At 45.3% G+C, this 27,632-nt stretch overlaps 1 protein-coding gene across 2 annotated transcripts; it reads right to left on the bottom strand.

Annotated features, from left to right (window-relative positions):
• Positions 1 to 4: 4 nt before the first annotated feature.
• anp32e (acidic (leucine-rich) nuclear phosphoprotein 32 family, member E) lies at positions 5 to 27,614 on the bottom strand. Of its 2 annotated transcripts, none has more exons than XM_049601645.1 (7): positions 27,404 to 27,614; positions 22,512 to 22,661; positions 21,236 to 21,358; positions 17,601 to 17,763; positions 17,105 to 17,232; positions 5,178 to 5,223; positions 5 to 5,092 (listed from the first exon to the last, which is right to left on the bottom strand). In XM_049601645.1, exons 1-7 carry the CDS (start codon positions 27,455 to 27,457, stop codon positions 5,007 to 5,009), a joined length of 750 nt encoding a protein of 249 aa, XP_049457602.1. In that variant the 5' UTR covers positions 27,458 to 27,614; the 3' UTR covers positions 5 to 5,006. The 2 variants fall into 2 exon arrangements, with proteins under 2 accessions (XP_049457602.1, XP_049457603.1); XM_049601646.1 differs by having other exon boundaries at positions 17,141 to 17,232.
• Positions 27,615 to 27,632: the final 18 nt, after the last annotated feature.

Genomic DNA, 27,632 nt, shown 5'->3' with positions numbered 1-27,632 from the left:
CACGTTTAAAAAAAAAAAAAAAAAAAAAAAAGGCCCGTGTGCCATCACGTGACTGACCCGGCTGTTGTAATTGCACTGTTTGGCCACTACAGAGATCGGCTACAAAGCCCAGTTGGGGGCTTGCCGTTGACCCAGAGGCTAAGTCATAGTCAGACTGAAATAAACAAAAACGATTTTAGAAGTGTTGGTCAATTTACATGATATTATCATATCTGTATTATTAACATTAACAGTCATTTTTAAATATCATGATTATCTGGTATATTGCGACACACCTAAAAGCATCCATGATGACATCCAAGTCTTAATTACAAAAGCTCTGATAAATATCGGACTGATATGGAACTGCCTGGACACAAAACAAACATGGACTTGTCAGCTAAATTCTGCTGTTAAAGGTGATTTAATGTATAACGTGTAACATCCTCACTTCACTGTATTTAAACTGTCACACAAGTGAGTCTGTAGACTTCTTCAGTCGTTCAACAACGTAAAAGCAGGGCAAAAACCTCCTGTCTTTAATTCCCATGATTGTTCTCCTCACAGAGTTGCACAGGACAAACTCGCCACTTAAGTACTGGACACATGAAAGCTCTGAAAAGTGGTGTGTTGGTTTTTAAGAGTGTAAACAAGAAAAAAGCTAAAACTCAAAAGCAGTTTAGTTCAAAGTTCTGCATCATCAGGACAAGAAAAACTCACTCCTCGGGAGATAAACAAATGAAATGCAGAAATATACTTTTAAGGACACTACTTTTTTTCTGTGTGATAATCATATTTTCAATAAACAATTTACGTGATTACCAATTACTTCCTGTCAGCTCAGGTTTGGTCCTGTTTGAAACAGACACAGAGAAAGTAGAGTGTAAAAAGTTGCTGCCTGCATGGCTTCAGAATTCAACGCAGAGCAGTGACACCTGAATCAGACGCAACAGGTGTGTCCGTTTCAGGCTCCACCTCCATCGTAATGGGTCAATGAGCCCTCAGTATCCCATAATCCACTTCAACGGTGCGTTCAGGTGATCTCTATCAGTTTGTTCAGTTATAATTTAAGTTGGGTTTAAGTGGGTCACATGACCAATAGGGTGTAACATGATTGTATAAATGTCTGATTGGCGCCCTCAGACGACTTTATTTAGAGTTAAGTGTCTTCTTTCTCAGTTTTACTTTAGCTGCTTTGAATTCCGGAAAATTTAATTTCCACCTGCAGGTAAGTTTTCTGACTCAAGAAGTACCTGAACGCACCGCAGGTTTTGGTCTATGTGAAAATGAAGCGTTTCCTCTGAGGAGGAGCTGCAGTGAGGTTCGGGGCTATTTTCAGGAGGCGGGGCCTAAAGTGAGACATTGCGGTGGTCTGAACATCACGAGAGGACGGGCAGTTTGAGGACAAGCCAAACTAAAAAACAACAGTAGCTGCTGTTCAGAGACGAAACAAAACAAAAAAACCAAACGCATCAGAACAAATATTTCCTCCCACCCACCCCCTAATCTTCCCTGGAAAATCCCTACAATAAATCAAACACACACTGGGAACATCATCTCCTATGTGGACCTGAGCTACAGCAGGTCTGCATGTTTCTAACGGGGCAGAGACAGCAGAGTCAATGTGATCGCTATTGAGTTCAGGGACTAAAGGGTTAAAACACGATGGTCGATGAAGATCCTGAAACATGTGACGTCCCTGATTGGGTGTTAGACACACTGATGTCCTGAAGGGGCGCTCTCCTCTCCTGTTAGAGTCCAGAATCAGATATGGCTGCAGGAAGAACCGGGTTCTGGTCCTCTGCAAAAACCTGAAGGATGATTTTCAAAGATCAGATCGGATGTGGTCTGACTGTCTGGTGTGAAGCCCAAGAAGACAGACAGATGATATGAAACAAGCTGGCTCTTCACTTCCTGTTTGTGCAGAATCATCTCTGTGTTCAGAGGTTTCTGTTTCACCTGCAGATAAAACTCCTCGTTGAGACATTCGCGATGAATCAAGACTTTGGTGGGAGACGTTTCAGGACAGCAGGTCCAGCTCGTACAAATCAAATTAAGTCCAGAGCAGAGTACAAGACCTTCAAGAGCTCTGAGTTTTCAATCCCAGATTATTGTCATGGTGATAAACCCAAACTACACAACTGATCTCAGAACCAGTTTACAAGACAACTCCTAAACTAGATCAAATCAGGGGTGTCTTCGCTACCAAGTCAAAGACAAACCTGTTGTGTTTGTTTTTCTCCAGTACTGTAGGTACCAGGGATTCAATTCTTCCCGAGCTGGGCCCTATTTCAGAAAGCAGGCTCAACAAACTCTGAGCCTGATCCCAATCTCCGAGTTGACTGAGCCTGAGCTGGCAAACTTTGAGTTTTCGGTTCCAGAACAGTTGAGCAGAATTACCTCAATCAACTCTGAGTATGTTCAGCCTGAGGGAAGCGCATTCACAGTGAACACCAACAGACATCATTAATGGAGCGCAGATAACATGATTCTCAGTGACGATGGGGCCCAAACACACTGGGCAGCAACTCAAAATCAAGCACAAAGATATCAATATAAGGCTGAGGTTAACTGAATTGCTGAGAAATGATGTCTTCACGTAATCTCCTTTATTTTCAGATGGAGCTATGATGGGATGTGAGTCCCATAAATGAGCCAATTACACTGCAGAATCTTTGAATATATGAATAGTGTTCATGAATCATTGCATAATGTATCCACGTGGATGAATTTCTTATTAACACTGACAAACCTGCAGTTCTGTGGAATTCCACCTTTTTCTAATGATTTTTTTTTTGTTGCCTGTAATGGCAAAACAGCATAACATTAAGGGGAGAGAGACGGAACGACACACAGCAAAAATCTGCAGGCTGGACTTGAATTCGGAGCTGCTGCATCAGGGGCTGGGCGTGGGATCATGGTGCCCTGCTACATCCACGGAGCCACTGATACCCCATGATGGTTACTTTGATGATCCTTTCTGATCTATGCCCATGGAAAACCACAAAAACTGGCAAAAGTCTTTTCAGAAACAGAGCCACTTTTTCTACGGCCTGACAAACCGTTGCCTTGCAGATGTGTCTCTGATGTTATAAAGAAAACTACCGCTGCTGAAGAAACAAAGGGCAATGCATAAAATTTGCTCCGATGATAATGCAAATCCACGATGTGTAATTTGATTTATCTGGGTGGAACAGATTGTTAGATAAATAATAGACTGTGAGGTGAAATTGTGTCTTTCATACAGACACTTCACAGAGAGACATCCAAACAGGGTCTAATGACCATCTCCTTACGCAACAGCCTCTGAATGAACTGCCTCAACGTCCACAACTTTATTCACGGGGACACGCCATGTTTCTTCTTCCTGCTACATACTCAGTGGGTGATCAGCCTCAGGCTTAGATGAAGCAAACCTGCGAGCCAGCAGGTTTGCTTCACAGAGTATGTTGCCATAACTGACTCAGGGTTTTGCTGAACTGGCTTTGTGAAACAGAAAACTCAGAGTTTCCCTCATCTCAAGCTTAACATTCTCAGAGTTTTCACTAATTCTGCTTTCTGAAATAGGGCCCGGATAGCACGGCATATACACCTACAAGTGTTGTAAGCACCTTTTACACCGCCTCTACGAGGCAGGAATTTCACGCCGGCTGTGTAAAAAGTACAATCGTGGAATGGGGGAACAAGAGTTGTCTCACCTCAAAGCTGGCAGTGGAGGTAGTAACAGCACAGAAACAGTCTGTATAAACAGGATAGCCAGTGGGATGAGATCATGGGCGGCATGGGTGTTACGTTTTGACGACAGGTTTTCACGTGATTTCAGGAACCTATCCGGTTCAGTTCTTTCAGCCTTGTGTGAAAGCTGCCAATCAAACTCTTAAACAACCAGACAGATACGGCTTTTCCGACAAATTCCCTGTTGTTCTAGTACCGGTTACGTTAGGATTCTTGGAACCAGTTTTGATCTGAACCATTGTAATCAAACAACAACCTGCTATTTTTTTTGTGTGTGTGTGTCAGTTGAGAACCAACTTTTCAGTTTCTGAGTGAATTTATTTTTGGTCAAAATGCTCTGAATGGTTCAAAATTAGGTGCAGGAACCCGAATGGAACCCGTTCCATGTTGGTAGAAAAGGAGTAAGAGAAACTACGTCTCAGTCTGGTTCAGTCTGGATCTCCTGATCTGTATCAGTGATGTTTAGCCTGTATTTACCCGAGATCATTTAGTAACTATGGTAACACGTTTGCAGCAGCCGCGCTTTTCCCTGATTAATCAGAAACTGGAGCATGTAGGCTTTAAAACCAGCTGTGTGATGTGATTGTGTATTAGACCAGCAACGTCTCAGAGGTCTTGCGGTCTGAACTGGACTACAGCAGGAAGCTTCGTCAGGAGGCTCTTTATTCCACCACCTGATGTTGGACACAAGTTTTGTTTTTCCCAGAGTGAGCGTCCGTCCCTGAAGTAGAAAACACACCCGACGGCTTCTTGATACAAGCAGGAGCTATAGCCAAGCCGACCACCAAGACGCAACACCCAAATCTAGCCTGACAGAGGAGAGGAAGTGACATCATTCTGTAGTCACACCTTTTCTCAAACATCTTTGCTAACAGGAAGTCTGTTCGCAGCAGGGCGGGACTTGTAGATTTGTTTTTGGCCGGTAGGTTTGCTGCCAGACTTCAGTCATCCAGTGAGGCGTTTAGATGAGTCAGAGTTCAGGATGTGGACAGGGGACAGACTGTGACCCTGAACCAGGTTTAAAGGGAAACACGTGGACTCTTCAATCGGTATCAACAGGTGAAGTTCTGATAAAATCTTCTTATATATTATCTAAAAATAAAGAAGTGAGATTCTATTACAAACTGAAACAAACTATCGCAGATCACACAGTTCCTGTTGCCGCTGTCTCTGTTGCCGGTTGTTGTTTGTTTGTTTGTTGTTTTTTGTGTGGCGAAGGACGCGTCCAGAGGTGGACTGAGACGGACAGAAACAGGACGGGACGACACACAGACGACACATCAGCTGGAGGACTAGTCGTCTTCGTCGTCATCATCATCCTCGCCTTCGTCGTCCGCGTCTCTCTTCCTCTTCTGTCCCTGAACACCCGCCTGGTCCTCTGCACAGTGAGAGAGAAAACTGACCTATCAGAAGAGAGCGACGGGATTCTGACTTATTTAAGTGCATACTAATGCTTAACTCACCTTCCTCCTCCTCCTCTGCATAGTCGTCCTCATCGTCTTCCTCGTCCTGACAGGATGCAGTGACAGAAGAAGCTTCATTGAGTCACAACTTCCAAAATAAAAGACACAGACCCTTTTACTGTGAGTACATAGTAAGATGTTTTTGGGTGGGCGGGACTTAGCTGGAGGCAAAACAATTCTCCACAGACATTAGCTAACGCTAGCTAGCAAGTTCTGTTGGCTTGTTTTAGACAATGGAGGAAGAGTGAGTGGTACATTCAGAAATACTCATTCTGAGTGTTGGAGCACACTCTGTGGTTGCTTGTGGTTGATTACTAATCCAATCTTACAAAGGAGGACGACACTTGAACGGTTTCCTCCAGTTTGTTTTGCTATCGATGCTAACGTTAGTTAATGCGCCAAAAAGACAGCATTAGGAGAAATACAATATTCCTCTTAATACCTTCCCAATTTCTGATGAGGTGAACATGATAACCCTTAATCAGAGGTTGCGCTAGACTTTTTCGTCGCCGGTCATTTTGACCAACAAGGTCGTAAAAATCCGGTCATAATCTATTTTTACCAGTCATTTTAATTTGCGTTTTTAAATTATAATAAAGATATTCAAAGACGTTTCGTTTTCATTCGTTCGTTTTTAATAAATCCAACAAGCAAGTTATAAAGTGTCAATCAATCAATCTTATAAATAAAATTGATTGATTGATTGATTGATAAAGTGTGCATTAATAAGGACATGAACGAAAAGATGAACAGACATCAACACACCGCAGCGCTTCAGTTTGGCGTCTGGTCTTCATGCGAGCCGCAAGCGCTTCTGTCAAGCTGGATAGAGCGGATCGTACCAAACAGGAAGTCGGACACAGAATAGACCAGAGAATCCAGCCAATTTTCAAAATAAAATAACAGCATGCACTGAGGAACGTGAGGGAATACCATGTTTATAATTTAAAATAACACAACAATATATAATCTAACGCATTTTTCAATACCCTAATCACAATTTTAATTTTGTGTCACTGAGCCTACAGACTACATAAATAAAATGGTCAGAACAATATGCCCTATTCATTCAGTGTTAATCCAACGTGGTAAATACATGGACATGCAATGACAAATTGTCATTAACTTATTACGTTATAAAAAACGATTAAAATATGGCCTTACCCATGTTTAAAATGACCTGTTGAAGTGAAAAAACGAGTACTGACAGGAACAGGCGAGTGGAGTCGATGTTTAACCGGTGCGGAGAGCGCAGGAGAAATGCGCTGCCTGTGTGGACAGTCAAGCGCCTGCGAGTATACTCGCAGGACTTCTGCGGCACTAACGCATCTGGTGTGTCCAGGCTGTTATGTAAACAACGCTACATGAAGCAGATGAATGACTTTTTCTCTGCAGTGTGAACACGGCAACCACAGACTGTGCACTCCGCTGCCAAGTGGGCAGGGGTGGTAATTGCAACCGGTCAAATGACCGACGGCCTTCAGATTTTCCGGTCATTGTTGTAAAAAAAACGGTCAATGACTGAGAATATCCGGTTAACGCAACCCCTGCCCTTAATACACATAAGGTTATTCATCCCTGCGACAAGAAATACTTTCTCCCTAACCTGATATGAAGTGTGCGCTGCACATGTGACCATTTTTGATGATGACCTCCATCCAGTCCTTTTGTGTTATCACACTTAACCATAGTTGTCTTTGTTTTTGATGACCGCCAGTGGCGGCTGGTTTTGAGCCATGACTCCTTCTATTCTGGCTCCCAATAACACAACAAGACCACATTTTAAAACTCCTATGTAGCCTACAGCACTGTGGTGGAGAGGCAGGTTTACCTCCAGCTAATAAAGTGACGCCATCATGACATCAGCCCGAAAAGGGTCTAAACAGAAGCAGCTTGTTTCTGATTGGATGAAACTAACAAAGCTCTAAATCTGTTCATCACGTCTATGTCATGTGACCAGGCTGACCTCCATCAGACCGACTCTGTTAGGCTGTGGTTCTTAAATATACTGATATAAGTGTACAATGTCAATTTATAAAATCATACAGATTTATGCTGTTTGTTATCGTCATTTTTTGGCTGTAAATAAAACATTAGAAATTATAAAATCATTCAAGAATTTGTGATTAAAATGTTTTCCCTTTTGCAAAAAAAACTCAGGCAAGCTTTAAAAACATATACATAATATAAACAGAACCAAATATCATTTTTATAAAGATGAACTATAGAAGACAAATTTCTTTTATTGTCTGGAAATCACGTTTGTCTTCAAAATAATTCTAAAAATACAAAATCAAATTATATAATTTAGGAAAAAAAATATTTTTCTTTTATTCAGGTGTGATTGTTGTGTTTTAGAGAAACATAATGCCCCCCCCCAAAAAAAAAGTTTTTTAGGAGACAACAGTGTCCTTCATGTTTACCAACATTTGTCCTCAGAGGCGGCCATTTTGGTGCTGAACCTGGTCAAGAACACGGTCACACCTGAAGTCACAGCTGAGGTCGATCCATCAGAGCAGCTCAGTTCAGATCAGGCAGAGAACCAAACTTAATTTCAAATTTATCTCATCAAACTTCACCTTATGTTTCATATCTTAATGTTCTATGTTCAAACGGTTTAAATCATAGAAGAAAGTCGAGCCCATTCAGTCGTGCAGTTTTATAAATTATGGAACTTAGAATTGAGTCTTTTGTTTTTGGATTCAGTGCGATGAACAGAGTCAAACAGATGTCTTATATTTTTAATATTTCATATTTCTTGTGTTTGCAGCTTCAGTCCGACGTAGGATCTCACTAACATTTGAAATCAAATTCCAAACCCTGGAATGACATCCAGTTCTATCGAGACAGATTTAGTGCAAATGCAACAATTAATGCTGATACAATCAGTGTCTCTGAAATAGTTCAAATGTCACAAAATTTATTGTGTACACTCAGTGGGTCTGATTCATGAAACGTGAGCAGAACGAATTTGTGTGTAAACTGTTGGCAGAAGAAAATGTACGCGTACTTCAGCATCCATCAATATGTTAGTAGCTCCGAAGCACTTTGGTTGAGTGTAACTGTTACTGTTAATAACAAGGTGTTGCAGTCACTACAACTGGATAGTGTATTGCAAGTTTGTATATTTTGGCGTAAAACAACTGAAATACATTGTCAGTGAATATTTTGACGATTAATTTAGTTTCAACATTTTTGTGACTTGCCAGGTGTGTTAATTAGCAACTGGGGTGTAACGATCTGGAGTGATATATCGATTCAATGATCAACAATCCAGTATCATCGATGCAAAGTAAAAACATCGACCCATGTCATCATCTTCAGGTTACACTTTTATTTTGAAAGTCTGTGTCACCATCAAACAGCAGCAGGCGGAAGACAAGCAGCCAAGAGAAAGAGGATGAGGATAACGTTATTTAACTTAAGAATAAATCAGCAGTGTGGAAATAATTTGGATATCGGAGAAATTACAGGTCAACAGACAGAGCACATGCTGTATGTGAACAATGTCATTAAGAGATAAAACACGACGTAACGTTACCCGCCTGGCCGGACATCTCACTCTACTAACTTCTCACTAAAGCAACATTAGCTGTTGTTTCAACAATGCTGAGCTAAAAAAAAACGTGCATGCGGGCTGAAACTCAACCAAGCTGGTCAGGAGATACAGAGACTTAAACCAACAGTAAGTGACAAAATTAATAACATTACATGTAATTTGTTAAGCTATGAGAAGAGGAAAAACAGTCACAAATTTATGCAATGTAAACATGCTAAAGCTAATAATGGGTCACTAGCAAAAAAAAAACAGTTGTTTTGTCTGTGAATCGTGACAGTTACTACTGAGCTGAATTTGATACTTAGTGGAGTCAGTTTAAAGTAAACTTCACTGCACTTATTTATGTGTTGTTTTTATCTTTTATGGCCAAAAATGAAAAAGGGTGGCAGCTTCTTCTGTAACAGACTGTGTTAAATGGGCATGTAATATCGTCTCATATCAGTTGCAGGCCCCTGAATCACACTGAATCAAAATTATAATGTTGCAGACTTCACAATATCAGCTAATATCTTGTCATTGTCCAACGAATGGAAATAATATCATATTAGCAACATTATTTTAATAGAAATATTAATTCATGTTTCCCTCAAAAAGAATTGGCTGTTTCATTAGTTGTATATCCAGGGATGCAAACAGGTATATGGTCAAAAAAAGAGAGAGCTTGTCAAAGTGAAATTCTGAATATTGAAATACACAAACGCTAATTTGGAAGAATATTGTGTATTCCAAAAAAGAACAAATCCATTAGGCCATCATGATCTCGCTAGAGGTCCAAATCTTTATACATGTCTTCATGCTCTTTACATTGAACAAAGCAGGTAGATTGGCCTACTACAAATAACATGTCAGTTTCAAACTAAGACATCTGAATATCCTGGGGCAAGTGCCCTTAAGTGCTGGATAATAGTTTTTACATCTGGACTGTATGATAAAAAAAGAAAGAAAGAAAAAGAAATTCTGATTATCAAAATACACACTCATTTCCCTCATTCTACAAATGAACAAAGTTGAATGTTTCAGCAAAACTACCAAAACAGAGTGCAGTTCAACCTACCTCTTTCCACAATTTCTTTGTTTATAACAGCTACAAGGTCCTTGCTCACTCTGGAATTGATATAAAACGCGGAATGTTTATGGAATGTTTGCGTTGTTTGGCATGAAAATGACACCCTTAAAAATAGTCAGAGGCCACTGTATTAGTTAATTTGTCTGTATACAGGATGTAGTATATGCATGGACTTATCAGCATTTCATAAGCAACCGTTTAAAAATTACTTTACAAATACGTTATATTTACTGCCCTTGAACTCTACCAAACCAACTAGCCAAAAACGTGGAAAGAATAAATGAATGAATGAATGAATGAAAATGAAAGTAAAGAAGCTGCATATAATGAGCCATTTTACTTTCACTGTAACAGTGCTGGTATGCTGAACAAGATCTGAATGATGAGTTCATATTTCACACAGAATCTGAATCTGCACACTGCCTTTGAATCGTCCCCCTCTTGAAGTCGAATCTTTTAATCCTCTCTCTTTCTACAAATCTTGTGTGTATTCTTTCCATATTTTGCCCACTTGTTAGTGAAATAATTAAAGAACCTCCATTAATCGCGCAATTTAAATGTGAAAATGTCACAGTCCCTGTCTCTCATTCCCCTCCTGTCACTCTGCTGCAGTGATTTTCCACTCTCCCTCCCTCTGCTCCACTCTACCTGCCAGCCACGCCCACCTCATCAGCCCAACTCTGCTCACCTGCCTACACAGCTGCAGCTCATCATAATCAGCCCTGCATTTAAGCCTCTCCAGCACTCTCACTCATTGCCAGATTGTTCTCAATGCTTGCACCAGACTTTCCAGCGTTTCTCTGCCTGATCTCCCGGTGCCGACACTGCCTGTTCCCGACCTGCTCTCCTCGTCTGCCTCCCGGTAAACTCACCTGCCTTCTGTCCCTGACCTCGTGCTCTGCCTCAGCGTTTCTGGTATCTGACTGCTCGGCTGGTAACGACTCCTCCACCTGTCCTCGTTTATCCTCCTGCCTGCTCCTCTTCGGTGCCTCTGCCTTCGCGGACTGCTCATCTGGCTACGACCCCCCCACCTGCCTCCGACCACTCCTCTGCTCTCTCCCCGTCGGCACCTCCACACGTGCAGCCGGCTCTTCGGACCACGGAGCTTCCTCCTCATCGTCTTCGGCTGAAGTAAGCTACTTCTCTTCCTCGTCTGAGCCCGGAGACTGTGTGAGGGCTTGCAGCCCGAAGAACAAACTTTATTCTGTGTTTATTCAATCTGCACACCTTGTTTGTTGTGGTGGGAATAAAGGTCGTTATCAACTGTTCCAAAGCGCCTGTGTACTGCATTTGGGTCCATACCACACCCGTTTCAGTACAATCTGGCCAGAAATGGACCCAGCAGACCCCGCTTCTCCTCAGTCTCGCCTAGCCCAGGTGGAGGGAATGCTCCAGCAGCATGAGGCTCAGTTAGCCTCTAACGCGGCGGAGGCCCGTCAGTCAGCGTCAACTCTGGAACGAGCACTAACCTCGCTAGCCGCCCAGGTACAACAGATGGCAGCCTCCATGACTCAACACGCTGCCTCTGCCTCAGCTCCAGCCCCTCCTGCTCCGACCCCGGGGCCATCATCCAGCAACACATCTGAGCCCGGTGGGGGCGCCAGAACACTACGCTGGGGATCCTGAGGGTTGCAACCCTTTCCTGACAAACTGTTCAATTCTGTTTGCCCTGCAACCCCATACCTTCGCCACAGAGGGAGCTAGAGTCGCCTTCGCCATCAACCACCTCACTGGAAGGGCACGTCTGTGGGGTACGGCGGAGTGGGAGAGAGGCACGCCAGCCTGCGCCTCTTTCCAGGCCTTCTCAGAGGAGCTTCGCAAGGTGTTCGGACCCGTTTCCCTGGGTCCTGATGTTACAGGGGGACTCATGAGTCAGAGGCAGGGGGACCGGACAGTTTCGGACTATGCCATAGACTCTGTGAACCCGGGCTCGCCTCAGTGACTGGAACGCGGCTGCCCAATGCGACGCCTTCCTCAACGGACTAGCTCCTTACGTTAAGGATGAGCTGGTCTCGTTTGACCTCCCTAGCTCCCTGGACGGGCTCATCCAGCTGACCACGAGGCTAGACAGACGAATACAGGCGAGGAGGAGGGAGCAACGCCACGAGGGAGGAGATCATCGGCTTTCCGCCCGTCAGCGTGGGTTTCCAGCCACCCCTGTCCTTTCCTCTGAACCCATGCATGGGGGGGCGGAGCCCATGCAGGTGGGGCGCACTAGCCTAACGCCAGAGGAGCGAGAGCGCCGACGCCGGGGAAATCTCTGCCTCTACTGTGGCCAGGCCGGCCATTTTGTCTCCCGGTGTCCAGTAAAAGGGAGGGCTCAGCAGCCACGAGGGGCATTCTGCTGAGCCGGTCCCAGAACTCTGCCCCCAACCCAAGACCACTGTTTCACGTCCAGCTCCTGCTGGCAGAGGGTTCCCACACCCTCGCCACTTTCATCGACTCAGGTGCAGATGTCAACCTGATCGACGAGGAACTCGCCCGTCAGCTGGACATTGGTCAAGTTCCTCTCCCTCGTCCCATGCCGGCCAGCGCTCTGGATGGTCATCTTCTGGGGACCGTCACTCATCAAACCATCCCCATTTCGATGCTCCTGTCCGGCACACACCATGAGACCATCCGGTTTCATATCCTGAGGTCTCCCAACCTTCCCCTGATCCTCGGCTACCCCTGGCTTCGCCGCCATAACCCCCATATAGACTGGTCTACGGGGTCCATCCTGGGATGGAGCCCCTCCTGTCAACAGATCTGCCTCAGACCGACAGTTGCACCCACGCCGCCTGCCAGCTCCTGTTCCACCCCAGACCTCTCCATGGTGCCCCCCGACTACCACGATTTCCGGGAGGTGTTCAGCAAGGCGAGGGCCACCTCTCTGCCCCTCATCGCCCTATGACTGCGCCATCGACCTCCTTCCGGCTCTGTTCCCCCAAGGGTCGCTCTACTCCCTGTCCGCACCTGAAAGGGAGGCCATGGAGACCTACATCAGTGATGCCTTGGCCGCCGGGATCATCCGACCCTCCTCATCACCTGCTGGGGCGGGGTTCTTCTTCGTCGACAAGAAGGATGGTTCCCTGAGGCCCTGCATCGACTACAGAGGGCTGAATGACATCACGGTAAAGAACCGCTATCCTCTCCCCCTCATCGCCTCAGCTTTCGAGCTGCTCCAAGGGACCACCATCTACACCAAGTTGGACCTCCAACGCCTATCATCTGGTTCGGATCCGAGAGGGGACGAGTGGAAGACAGCCTTCAACACCCCACAGGACACTATGAATACCTAGTGATGCCTTTCGGGCTCACCAATGCCCCGGCTGTTTTCCAAGCCCTCATCAATGACGTACTAAGGGACATGCTCAACAAGTTTGTATTCGTCTACCTAGACGATATCCTGATCTTCTCCCGGTCCAAGCAAGAACATATACATCACGTCCAGACAGTGCTACAACGCTTGCTAGAGAACTCCCTGTTCATCAAGGCTGAGAAATGCGAGTTCCACGCCTCCTCTGTCTCCTTCCTGGGATACATCATCGGCCCAGACCGCATGGAGATGGACCCTGCTAAGGTCTCAGCCGTCACCTCCTGGCCTGTCCCTGACTCTCGCAAGCAGTTGCAACGTTTCCTGGGGTTCTCCAACTTCTACAGGAGGTTCATCCGGGGCTACAGCACGGTGGCAGCACCTCTCACCGCCCTTACCTCCTCCAAGGTCCCCTTTCGATGGACTTCGGCCGCCGAGGAGGCGTTCCAGCACCTGAAGGGGCGATTCAGCTCAGCCCCCATTCTCCTGATCCCTGATCCCGAGAGACAGTTCGTAGTGGAGGTTGACGCTTCTAATGTGGGGGTGGGGGCCGTCCTCTCCCAGCGTTCCGCCAAGGACCAGAAACTACACCCCTGCGCTTTCTTCTCCAGGCGTCTGTCTCCACCTGAGAGGAATTATGACATCGGTCGAGAACTGTTGGCGGTGAAGCTGGCGCTGGAGGAGTGGCGCCATTGGTTGGAGGGAACCAAGACCCCTTCCTCGTCTGGACCGATCACAAGAACCTGGAGTACATCCGCTCGGCCAAAAGACTGAACTCTCGTCAGGCCCGGTGGGCTCTGTTTTTTGCCAGATTCAATTTCACCCTCTCCTACCGGCCAGGCTCCCGCAACATTAAACCTGACGCCCTGTCCCGACAGTTCATGGTCGGGGAAGAGGACCCCTCCAGCCCAGACAACATCCTCCCCGCTTCCCGTCTGGTGGCCGCTCTCACCTGGGAGGTGGAGGAGCGGGTAAGAGCTGCTTTGGAGGACCAGCCGGGGCCCAGCTCCTGCCCCCAAGACCGCTTATTTGTCCCTCAGGAGTTGAGGTCTGAGGTTCTGCAGTGGGCCCACGGTTCCCGACTCACCTGTCATCCTGGAATTCATAGAACCAAGGAGGTTCTACAGGCGGTTCTGGTGGGTCACCTTGGATGATGACACCAGAGACTTTGTTAACGCGTGCCCAGTCTGTAACCAGAACAAGGCCCCCGCGACGGGCCCCTGCCGGTCACCTGCACCCTCTGCCTGTGCCTCATCGACCCTGGTCCCACATCTCATTGGACTTCGTCACCGGGCTGCCGCTGTCAGGAGTCTACACCACCATCCTGACAGTAGTAGACCGGTTCACTAAGATGGCTCATTTCGTGCCCCTGCCCAAGCTCCCTTCGGCCAAGGAGACTGCTGAGCTAGTCTTGCAGCACGTGTTCTGGCTCCACGGCCTCCCGTCCGACGTGGTCTCCGACCGAGGCCCCCAGTTCACCTCTGCATTCTGGAGAGAATTCTGCCGCCTCCTGGGAGCCTCCACCAGCCTGTCCTCTGGGTTTCATCCCCAATCCAACGGCCAGTCCGAGAGGATGAATCAGGAGATGGAGACGGCGCTCCGCTGCATGGCTTCCAAGCACCCTGCCTCCTGGTCCACAGAACTGCTGTGGGTGGAATACGCCCACAATACCCTCATCAGCTCTGCCACTGGGCTCTCTCCATTCCAGTGCGCTTATGGCTACCAGCCTCCCCTGTTTCCTGCCCAGGAGAAGGAAACCGTCTGCCCGTCGGTGGAGGCCTTCATCCGCCGCTGCCGCCGGACCTGGACACAGGCCAGGACCGCTCTCCTACGGGCCACAGATCGTTATTCAACAGCAGCCAACCGCCGCCGCTCCCAGGCCCCCCCTTACCAGGTGGGACAGAAAGTGTGGCTGTCAACCCGGGACCTTCCTCTGAGGGTGGAGTCGATGAAATTGGCTCCCAAGTTTATTGGACCATTCCCCATTGAGAAGGTTGTAAATCCAGTGGCTGTTCGGCTCAAGCTGCCCGCACTATGCGGATTCATCCCACCTTCCATGTCTCCAGGATTAAGCCATTCCGGGAGAGTCCCCTGCAGCCCGCCTCCCAGCCACCTCCACCTCCTCGCATCATTGACGGGGCCCCTGCTTACACGGTGCACCGCCTGCTGCGCTCTCGTCGTCGTGGGAGGGGTCTGCAATACCTCGTCGACTGGGAGGGGTACGGCCCGGAGGAGCGGTCATGGGTTCCGGCCCGTCAGATCCTGGATGCGCGACTCATTGAGGAGTTCCATCGCCAACACCCTGATCAGCCCTCCAACATCGCCTCGGCACGAGGGGGTCACAACACCAATCCTCAGTCCCCTCTTGCAGCTGAGACATCTGGATCTGAGGAGGAAGACGGGGGGTCAGTCTTTGAAGAGGACGAGGAGGCTGGGACGGAGGCCTCAGAAGAATTTTAGCCCTCCTCCAGGCCCCCTCCACCCACCCGGCTCCTCTAGAACTGTTTGGGACGTCAGGGGCCGTCCCTTGAGGGGGGGGTTCTGTCACAGTCCCTGTCTCTCATTCCCCTCCTGTCACTCTGCTGCAGTGATTTTCCACTCTCCCTCCCTCTGCTCCACTCTACCTGCCAGCCACGCCCACCTCATCAGCCCAACTCTGCTCACCTGCCTACACAGCTGCAGCTCATCATAATCAGCCCTGCATTTAAGCCTCTCCAGCACTCTCACTCATTGCCAGATTGTTCTCAATGCTTGCACCAGACTTTCCAGCGTTTCTCTGCCTGATCTCCCGGTGCCGACACTGCCTGTTCCCGACCTGCTCTCCTCGTCTGCCTCCCGGTAAACTCACCTGCCTTCTGTCCCTGACCTCGTGCTCTGCCTCAGCGTTTCTGGTATCTGACTGCTCGGCTGGTAACGACTCCTCCACCTGTCCTCGTTTATCCTCCTGCCTGCTCCTCTTCGGTGCCTCTACCTTCGCGGACTGCTCATCTGGCTACGACCCCCCCACCTGCCTCCGACCACTCCTCTGCTCTCTCCCCGTCGGCACCTCCACACGTGCAGCCGGCTCTTCGGACCACGGAGCTTCCTCCTCATCGTCTTCGGCTGAAGTAAGCTACTTCTCTTCCCCTCGTCTGAGCCCCGGAGACTGTGTGAGGGCTTGCAGCCCGAAGAACAAACTTTATTCTGTGTTTATTCAATCTGCACCGTACCTTGTTTGTTGTGGTGGGAATAAAGGTCGTTATCAACTGTTCCAAAGCGCCTGTGTACTGCATTTGGGTCCATACCACACCCGTTTCAGAAAAGTCTCATTGACTGACTGTCACCAGTGTGTATGTGGAGAAGGAGAGGGGCGGAGGGAGCGGAGCTGTGGAAACATCCTGCAGTCCGACATACTATCATGCATTTAAATAACTTATTAGATGGATATATGTAGAGAAAGGCGACATTTAGAGAGCAAGCCCAAATAAGCAACTCCACTTTAGAAACAAGCCCAAAGTCGCGGCTAATAAGCAGACCTGGCAACCCTGAGCCCTACGCATAGCGCTCTATGATCTTTGCAGCACATCATCCAAATGAAAACAAGTGGTTCACGCTTGCACGTGCATTACACAGTTGTTTTGCCCACAGCATTGTCATCTGCTCATTTCATTTGTGTTAGTGGAATTATCTACCAGACTCTTCCACGTCCACGGCCACGTCTGTCAAATTTCAGCTTCAAATTTTCTTTTAAATTTTAGCAACAAACATTCAGCGTTCCGCAGTGTGATGCGGCAGAACCACATCATCAGCTCAAGCTGCCTCTCAGGACGCTTTGTTTTTAAGTGTCGTCCACTCTGAGCTCATTTCTGTATTATTAAACCTGAAGCACAATCAGTGAAACAGGAAGTAAAGTGTGACTGCGACTGTTTTGGTGTTCTCTGCCTGGTCTGGACAGGTGCATCATGGGAACAGACCTGTGTCTGAGCCAGCTATGGATCGACCTGTAGGCTGAAGCCTGAGTTGCCCACCTGATCGGCCCGGTTCACCTGAAAGCTCAGTCCCACCTCTCCTCCCTCTGAGCCGTCCTCGTCCTCCTCTTCATCGTCTTCCTCATCGTACTCTCCAGTGGGCCCTGCCCCGTCATCGCCGTCCTCATCTGTAAATACAGAGACCACGTTCAGACAGAGAACAGGAGGGTACTGGTTATTAGTGATAGGCCTCACCAAAGGTCCAGTGATACAACATTATCTCAATACTTAAGACACGATACAGTATTACTGCAATTTTACTTATTGTGTGATATGCTGAGTATCGCGATATGTTTTCATTCTGTTCATCTCACTTCCAGCATTTTTATAGCAGCAAATTGTATCTACTGATTTTATTATTCCAGTAGGCTTTGAATTTGCAATATTAATAATTTATATCCTTAAAAAAAAAAAACTCACCGGTTATACTGGTCTCACCACTGAACACACACACACATACACAGACAGACAGACAGACAGACGCGCGGTGTCCCACCTTCGTCTTCAGCCTCAGAGTCAGGCGCCTCATTGTCCTCCTGGTCAAAACCGTCCAGATAGGTGACCTGAGGCAGCAGCTCAAACACGCTCTCCCTGTAGTCCTCCAGAGATGTTATCTCACAGTTGAACAGGTCCAGACTCTGAAGGCTCTTCAGGTTTTGCTGCAGTGGGAAACATGGTGTTAGTATGTTAGCGGCTAAAAACAGCACACAGACAGGAGAGACTGATGTTAATGTGAAGCTGAACATATTAAGGTCTGATTTTAGTGTCAGTGAAATAAAAGATTGAGGGTGGATTTAAAACACATTTAGACTGATGACTCATAATTGTCAATTTCATATAAACAATAAAACACACATATTTTTGTTTGTTTGTTTTTTGTGTTGTTTTTTTTAGATCACTGAATATCATAGGACAAAAAATATTACACCTTAGTTAGGGTTTGGGGATATGAATTAAGTAATCTTTCCTTCCCTTTAATTTTCCTTTTTTACATGCATATTTCTCATATTCTCTTAGTAGTATTTTTCATTTTAGTACAGGGTTGTTGTTGTTTTTTTTAAGTTCAATTTTTTGTGCTTTTTTGCCTTTAGTGGACAATAAATTAAAAAGCGAGCCAAATTATAGGTCTATCTGGTTCGCAATCAAACATTTCTAGTGCTGGTGTGTTTTATTTTTTTCTCAATGGCCCCTCCGCGGCTCCGTAGTACACAAACAAAAAATGAAGTGAACTGAATTTAAACTCAATTTGTTTGACTTACATTTATCTCTTTCATATCATGAATGCATAGATCTATGCTTTTGATGTGATAACCAGCCAGCCTGACAACATAGGCTACAGAGGCCCTGGACCTGCTGCGCTCAGAGGTGGAGCGGCGTTTTGATCAGGAGGGACTCCGCGTAGCTGCAGGGTGAGAGCAGGCAGTTCTTGAGGCGGCTCGGGAGAAACGAGAGCTGCTAATAGAGCTTAGATTGGGTCCAAAAAATCCAGCCCGACCCGGCCCGAGCCCGTGCACGTTATGTCTGGGACGGGATTTAAATTATGACGGGATTTTAATTATGATTTAAACCCGTCATTTTTCAATAAGTTGGCCGTTATAATTAAGAGTATTAAACCACAATTCTTGTTATTTGAATGACAGAAATATAGGATCTTAATGAATGGCACAACACGGAAGCATGATTATGTAATAAAACAGGTGTTTATTTTAGGATCCAGGTGGTGAAGGGCTGTGCGCACACAATGTTCCAACAGGGGACAGCCCTCCATTCCGAAACACCGCCGTTCCAAACCAGCCCCACTCCGAAATTGATTTTCAATCAAGTTTGAGAATTGTACTGTGGAGTTTTGCACAGTGGCGACCGGATCTTTGCACTCAAACCACAAAAAAAATGTGATGGCACAACAGTCTCCTTCAGTACATTATTCTATGCTTTCTTTTAATTTTCACATTGGCTAGTCATCCTGTGTAATTTGTTTTTAACAATCGGAACTGTTGAAACAAGTTGTAGGAAGCCTCTGCAAGTAGGCTAATTGGTTGCTGGCAAAATGGTTAATCAGCAGTGCCGTGCACTGTAGAGCTGATGCGCTGCTGGTTCTGTCGGCCTGAACAGAATACAATGTTTATAGCCTACTGTTGTGTACAGCCTGATAGACTGAGCTGAGTAGTGATGTGCGGGTCGACCCGTAACCCGCGGGACCCGCAAATGGACCTGCGGGTCGGGCAGCAGTGATCATCTGTTCAATCGGTCTGTAAATGGTAGTTTGACATTATGATTATTATTATAATCATTAGGCTATTACTGTCACGGCATCCGAAGGTACTGATGCGTTGAGCAGGTGACAGTCCGCGGTCGTTTTCAAAACACACTTGTGTCAGCACTCCAGAAACTTGTTGAAACTTCAAACAGTAATTTACTGTACAAAATGGGGGAAACAAACATTGACAAAAACAGTTCCATAATTCATATTAAATTCAAAAGATAACGAAAAAACAGCTATATAAAAATGTGTGGAAAAAAAAAAAGAATATGAAATACCAAATTTTCATAACGAATACTTACCCATACAAACGAATATCCGAATATTTGGGTACAGCCCTATCCATAAAGGGTTCAAAGTGTTCAGGTTTCATGCAAACACTGTTAAGAAATAAACTGTTTGCTTTTTTCCTCCCAAGATAAAGTTTGTGATTAAATACATTATCTGACTCTTTGTCTTTCTTCACCATCTTTTTAATGAGAGAGGACAAGCGTGTAACTTGCTGCAGGATACTGCTGCTTTCACTAAAACACCCTGATCACTACGCACCTTTAACTAGTCCCTATTATTAACTGGACATTACACAGGTAGCCACGCCCACACAGTGACAAGGCCCAGACGCACAGCACTTTTTGGCCCCCCCACTTCTGAAATGAATCCAGTGTGCCTGCCTTCGTACATGAGGCGCTGGCACTGTCCACTATGCTAATCACTCCTGAGGGTCGAGCACACTCAAAGAACATGTTTTCTTGTGGTGTCCTTTCTAAAATGAGCAGTGTTGATAGTTATGATATTCTATTATGATCAAGGAGTTAATAAGCCATCATCGTAACCAACCATATCTTTGTTGTTTCAACTTTAACTTAAAAATCCTTCCACCAGATTAGAAAACACACGTTACGTTGTGTCTAACTGTACGTTTTTATTATCTTCTTTGTTATAAAGGTCTCCAAATAGATCAAAGATCTGTTTCAAGCCCCTGTTTGGTCCAAGACGGCTGATGTTACTTCATGATACATAAACTAGAATTACCGCCCTGCGGTTATATGTCTCCGTGAACCAGTCAAGTTTTTCCGTTTCTCTCTCAGTTTACATCCATGTCTGTGACAACATTAATACTTCACACACAGAAGATCTATACAATCAGCACAGTTTCAGGGTTAGTGTCACCAATTCAGTATCTGACCAAATGTGTCCCCTTCTGTTCCTGAGATATGACGTTGAGTAATGGACAGAAAAGTGTCTTAAGCAGAAGATTATGATGTCACAGTGAAGCTGACCTTTGACCTTTTAGATTTAAAATGTTATCACTTCATCATGCTATCATATTAGACAGTAGTGTGAAGTTTAGTCACAATTAGCATATGAATACTTGAGTTATGACCAAAAACATATTTGACTTTGACCTCTGACCACAATATTATAATCAGTTTATTCTTCAGTCCAAGTGAACGTTTGTGCCATATCTGAAGAAATTCCCTCAAGGTGTTCTTGAGATATTGTGTTCAAAAGAATGGGACATGGGACAGACGTACAGACTACCTGAAAACATAATGCCTACAGCCACGCCTATCGCCAGTGCGGAGGCATGATAAAAATATCCCCTTTCAGACATTAAGGGCTCTGTAGTTTTGATCTTAACTGCATTATTCATTAATATCCTTTATTTCTGTATGTATAGCACTTTTCAAAAGTAAAAAGTTAACAAGAAAAGAGTTTTTAAAACTATAAAAAAAATAAATAGAACTCTGAAAGAAAAAGGAAAAACTCATTAAAAATCTTTTTTTGCTACATAAAATAATGTACAGACAGAAAACGAAGGCATATGCATGCATATGGGTGTGTGCATGTGTGTGCGTGTGTTCTCTGACCAGTGCCTCCACATTGCTCAGTTCTTTGATCTTGTTCCCGCTCAGGTTGAGGTAGGTCAGGTTGGGACATTTCTCCGACAGAGTCTCCAGAGAACCAGACAGATTGTTGTCACTCAGCTCCAACTGACCACACACACACACACACACACACACACACACACACACACACACACACACAAGGTTTATCACCACAGGAAAAACAGCTAACCTACCTAATCTACACACTTACAGATATCTGAGGAGGTGTGAGGTTTTTCTGCAGCTGTTGGGACTGTTTCCATTCTAAGATCTGGGATCGTAAATGTATGATTAGCTGCCAGCAGATTGAAGCACTTCCATTTTCCAGATTTTAGCAGATTACAGGTGTGCCAGATGCCAGACTGTTACTATATGAGGCATCCAGATCATTATATACATCATTATGTGTAATAATAACAGCCAAAGTGTGTTGCTGTGAACGTTTTGCTCCTCCTGTCATGGACTCAATTAATCCCGTTATCTCTGGCAAACACTGCTACCACTATGTTTTGTTTGTGTGTTACTGTTCTGCCTACATGTATGTAAAGCATACTTCAGTCCCTTGAAAATGCTATAAAATATCAAGCCATTGCTACTACTATTATTATTATAAAATACTTTCCTTGTATTTTAGTAAAGCTGCCCCCGAATAGTCGACCAAATGTTGGTTGACCAGAAAGGTCATTAGCTGGCAAGACTTCATTGGTCGCTTAGTTGCAGGGAAAAAAAACAACATGAAAGCTGCGCCGTGTCAAAATAAATCAAATCGTACATGACTGGACCATGTGGGAATTTAATTTGAAAGGACAGACACAGGAAGAGGCCTCGCACGGCAGTAAAACAGGAGTCACGTTACAAACCAATACCAGCCGACAGATATCCTTCCCTTCTTCTGTAAATATTCAGTCTGACAAATACAGAAAAGTTGATCATTTTCGTGCAGGGCTACCCAGAGCTTTACATCTGTCCCACAGTCGATAGGCCTACACACTTATAAACAGTGCCTGGAAGAAGATCAGCTCTGCTCTCAGGATTTCAACCTAATTACTATTACTGGATCACTGTGACACTGAAGAAAACTTCAAAACATGATGATTCTCAGGGAACCCATGCACATTCTTTTGTCTGTGATATTTTAGTAGATTTGTGGATGTTTATTCTGGATGGACACCAGGCTCAGGAAGTGTCAGTAACACTGAATGATGTCAACATGTGTGTCATGTCTGTGTGTGTGTGTGTGTGTGTGTGTGTGTGTTACCTTGCGTAGTTTGGGCAGTGAGGGCAGTTTAGCCAGCGAGCTTAGACCCACATTGACCATACTGAGGAACTCGAGCTCTGTGAACGCGTCCGTCAGACCTTCAACCTCCCCATCTGCAGAGCGACTGTTATCAACCACCAGCTCTGCTATCTGACACACAGACATACACACAGACATGGTCTTTATTACTGCAGTATATAGGACTGCGCCATACCAAACCCAAGACACAATAAAGTGCCAGTTGAGCGTTTATAAAGTAGATTTATTACAATTTTATAGACAAAACATTATTGATTCATCAAGAGTGTAACAGTGAATAAATCGCTAACTGGAGTAAGTGTTAGCTGCAGCCTTCATTGAAGTGAATGGTATTTTTCACACACCAAGTTGTCACACCAAGTCCAGCAGATCGCTGACCTTATTCTACAGATGGAGCTCATAACATGAACGATGTAATAAGAGCGATAGGTGTCTCACTCTATCTTCAAGGAGTCACACCAAAGGAAACAATTCAAGAACTTATTACTTGGTTCTACAGAGAGTCCACACAACTGGCTCTGAGATCAGAAATCAAACTACCCAGGGAAGCCTCCTGTGCTCAGTATGATACTACTGGTCTGTTCTAATGAAGGAGTGCTCCTCAGCCAATCAGGAGCTAGAGGTAATAATACATTATTAAGGGAATTGTGGACTGAACTCTGCACCCTGGGCACTTGTTTGTACAGAGGTCTCACTGAAGTGATGTTAAGCCTTAAATATTAGGATGTTTTGGGACACTGCCTTTGATTGACAGGTGGAACACAATCACCATCCTGCCTCTGCTCCATATATTGTTTGCTATTACTGCAGATACATCAGTATGAGTGTGTTTGTCAGCTGATCAGTACTTTAGTGTGTTTAAGGTCATTCAGGAGTTTGTCCACCTGACAGGTGGAATTTTACACTGTAAAATGTTACACCCAGTATGCATCTTAATCACAATTCTTAAAGTAAAACATCAAAGATTGTTTGAGGGATTAAAAATTACAATCAGCTGATGTATCACTATCAGACTTTTCAAACTCTCAAATACCACTATCAGACTGAAAAATCCAGTATCTGGAGACTGGGGGTTGGCCACCATGTATCCACAGCAAAGCTGTCCTGCCACCAGGATGGCGTTACCATCAGTAATTGAGAATGAGCGGCACCACTAGCTAGCTCCCACCCTGGTGGCAGTAACTCGTAACCCTTGGCTTGGGAACCAGAGGTTCGTCAATTCAAGTCACTGTGTGGACCAAATATGGAGTCCTTGAACAAGGCACTAAACCCCCAACGTCTCAGGCATCTGTCCATGGGCCGCCCCCTCACTCTGACATTTCTTCATTTAATGTATGTACAGGTCCTGTTTGGTGTGTGTATTTTGGGCCGGTGTGTATATGACAACAGAGTGAAGAAAAGGGATGAATTTCCCCTCAGGGGTTAATAAAATATTTCTTTTTCTTTAAAGAACCACCAAGACTAGCTGACCAGTGCGGACTTAAGGGTGGGCAGTGGGCACTATATTTCCACATGTTTACGCAGCTGGCTGGCTGTCCGTAAGCAAAGCAAAGTGAATTATTGTTATTATTATCTTTTTTTTGTTTTGTTTTCATTGGTAATCTCAAATTAAAATGTGCATTTCATAATAACAATAATAATAATTATTATTATCATTGTGATTATTATTAAAATAACATAATGGGTAAATACACATAAAAGACAAGATAAGACAGAGTAAATAAGATTTAAATACACAACACACTCACACAGACACATACATACAAACATAAAAAATACAATTTAGGTTTGATACCAATTAATTAAACAAAAGTTATGTAAATGCAAGTCTAAAAAGAAAAGCTGTCTCCTCAATCTGAGTCTGGCATCCTCTGGAAAGCTGTTCCAGCGACGAGGGCAAATAACACAGCACGCAGCATCACCATACTTTTTAGTTGGTTTAGTCTACTCTGGGGAACATTTAATAGACCAGAGGTAGAGGATCTTAGGGATCTTGAGAGACCGTATTTGACCAACATATCAGACAAATAATCAGGAGCCAGAACCATGCTACAGCTCAATAAAGAAATGACCTGCGAGAAAAACCCCCACCAAATAGCCTACATTGGAGAATCAATGACTCAGACATCTAAAAAACACTTTAGAACAGTGGTGTCAAACGTACGCTCAAAACTGGCCCACCAAATGCTCCAATGTGGCTCAGTAGATGACTTAATGCACCTAATATTGATGCATTTGTATAGGCTAAGAGGTGCCAAGTTTTAGGAGCAAGTTAAACACCAAGTGGCCTACTTCATGTAAAATGCTGCTTCAGGGGTGCTCCTACTCTCTGAAATAACACTGTGCGGAATGTTTTCAATAAGCAGCTTCAGTAGGCTACAAAGGAATCTGTATCGGAAAGACTCTGTATCAGACTTCTATCTCAAAACAATATATATATATTTTTTTTTAAAAAATATTTTTTTGGGCATTTTGCCTTTAATGGACAGGACAGGTAAGCGTGAAAGGGGAGAGAGAGAGAAGGGGGGATGACATGCAGCAAAGGGCCACAGGCTGGACTCGAACCCGGGCCGCTGCAGCAACAGCCCTGCACATGGGGCGCCCGCTCCACCACTAAGCCACCGACGCCCCATCTCAAAACAATATTATTGGAACCCATACTACAAAGTCCCTACCAAAACCTTTGAAATGTAAACAGTTTGTAAAGCAGGGATAACTTTACCTGCTTCCTTAATAGCTGCCACCTTAGTTTGCTGTGGTGATGTCAGCATTACTACACAGGAGTGGACATGTATGGAAAAATGCATATGTAATGACAGCAGGTAGTGGATTGACTGAATGCAGAAAACCATATGATATTGCACATTTTTTTCTCTAAGGCTGCTCATCACCTGTTTTGTAAATGATTGACAGTTTTCAGAATACACTTGTACCTCTTTACACTAAAAGAAAAGGAAATAATTGGAGGTGTCATTATTTACAGGTTTTGTGCAATGGTTTTCCTGGTCCAGCCTACTGGAGATCAAAATGGGCTGTATGTGGCCCATGAACTAAAATGAGTTTGACACCCCTGATGTAGGATAAATATTGTGATATTGCCTTTGCTTTGCAGAATAATTAAAATCTTGAGGGTACAGGTACTAAGAGTGTGTCAGTATGAGCTCCCAGCTCATGGAGGACTTTGTTCAGACTGGCGGCTGCCTTTCCTCTCTGGTTCTTCTGCTTATGTAACGAGCAGAGACTCTAAGTGTTTCAGTGGAACAGAGCAGAGCTTCAGCCTGCAGGCCAACAGGCATCAATGAAGACACCACCATTACACTGTGCACTGTGTGTGTGGAGGGGGGTTAACCTACTATAATCTACATTTATCGTGTGCGCGTGGTGGGGGTTGTCTGCTGAGCCTCCACAACACATTCACCATCTGCAGGCATCCCCCCCAATTCATAAAACATGACACCAGCAAGTTGAGTTTGTATTTCTCAGTCTGAAGTGAATTAACTCTGAACCACGAGCACAAGTGTGTGTGTGTGTGTGTGTGTGTGTGTGTGTGTGTGTGTTATTTAACTGAAGCTGATCGGTTGGCAGTCCGGTTATATAACTTAAATCACACACATACACACACAGAGCACTGACTGCTTTATAAAACGGGACAATCCGAATAAAAGTGTTTTATAATGAATTTGTATTTAATAGATATGACATCACACCAACCATCAATGGTCGGTTACGTTTAGTTTAACAGAATCGACATCAGTAATCCATCAGGGCAGTAATCTCTTGTACTTAAAAGCCTCGTTGAGTAACGCCATTTTGATTGGTTACGACGCTGTTCTCCAAACACCGACACTATACAGTCAACGCGGTACGGTAACGGATCGTAATGTACCACGCCTTTTCTCGCTTCCTTTAAAGTGCCGTGTTATGTAAACATTCGTCGATTTGTATAAACACAATTCCCTGTCGAAACAGCCGCTAATCCGCTTTCTGTAACGTTAAGTCGGTAACGCGTTACCGCCGAGCACGAGCTCTCCCACTCAAAATGTCTCTGTGACCGACCTCAGTGCGCCCCGCGTCCGCCACCGACCACGGTTGCACGGGAAATGTCGACCAAAACCTCAAAATAGACGTAAAATGTACGTTTGAGTTCAATTTAACGGAGATAACTTCCTAATAATGGCGGGAGACTGGGGGTTTCCGTCGAAGTTTAAGCCGCTGGCGACTTAAAATGTCCGCTCTTCAGAGAACGACAAAGCACCAGCACCGATGTCGTTGTTGTTTTTCCGGGACGAAATCCCGCCGCGAGCTCCGAAATCACCCCGGTAAATAACCGTGCTGGTAACAAACAACCACCAGCATGTTAAGGTTTATTTATAGTCGTGTCGTTTTATCCGTTTGAGTCCTCTGGGTGGCCGGTGACTGATTAAAAAGGTGAAACTTCCACGACAATAGTGCGTTAAGGTGTTTTAGACGATACACAGTTTAACGGGGAAGTGTTTGGGCTGCTAAACGTTTACCGGTAAAAACCGAAGCTGAAGCAGTTTGACGATGTAATTCTTGTCCGTGGAGCCACCCTGAGAGTCGGGATTTCACCGGAGAGGAGGAGGGGGCGGGCGGACGGAGCCGCTGAGATGCTTCCACATCCATCAGGGCTCTCAGCCGGTAGTCGATCAAACTATAACCGGATCGATAACACGTTTAACGGATCGAATGATCCGAAACTTTCTTCGGTCGTAGTGTTTTCGGTAACCTCCATGTGATATAGCGAGGGGGGAGCAACCAGGCTCCGGTCGCACATCACCTCCCGGGCTATTTCAGGCAACAATTAAAATGTTATTAAAATAAAAGCGGCTCACCTCCGCCGGGCTCCGGTTCCGCAGCTCCAGGTTGATCCTCTTCTTCATGTCCATGTTGAAGTATCCGGTGTGCGCTGATTAGGATAACGGGCTATGGACAGTTGAGAAACTCCCTGGGATCAGAGCGGTAGCTGCTTTCCTCTGATGGCCACAGTTTGCCTACTGATCCTCCATGATACCTCGCGCCCTGCCCCCTCCCTTTGCGGCCCCGCCCCCACCACTCAGGGTT

This window comes from Epinephelus fuscoguttatus, linkage group LG17 (genome assembly GCF_011397635.1).
Source record: "Epinephelus fuscoguttatus linkage group LG17, E.fuscoguttatus.final_Chr_v1".
Taxonomy (NCBI): Eukaryota; Metazoa; Chordata; class Actinopteri; order Perciformes; family Serranidae; genus Epinephelus; species Epinephelus fuscoguttatus.
The sequence above is the reverse complement of the archived record's forward strand: the minus strand, read 5'-3'. Positions and strand labels throughout refer to the sequence as shown.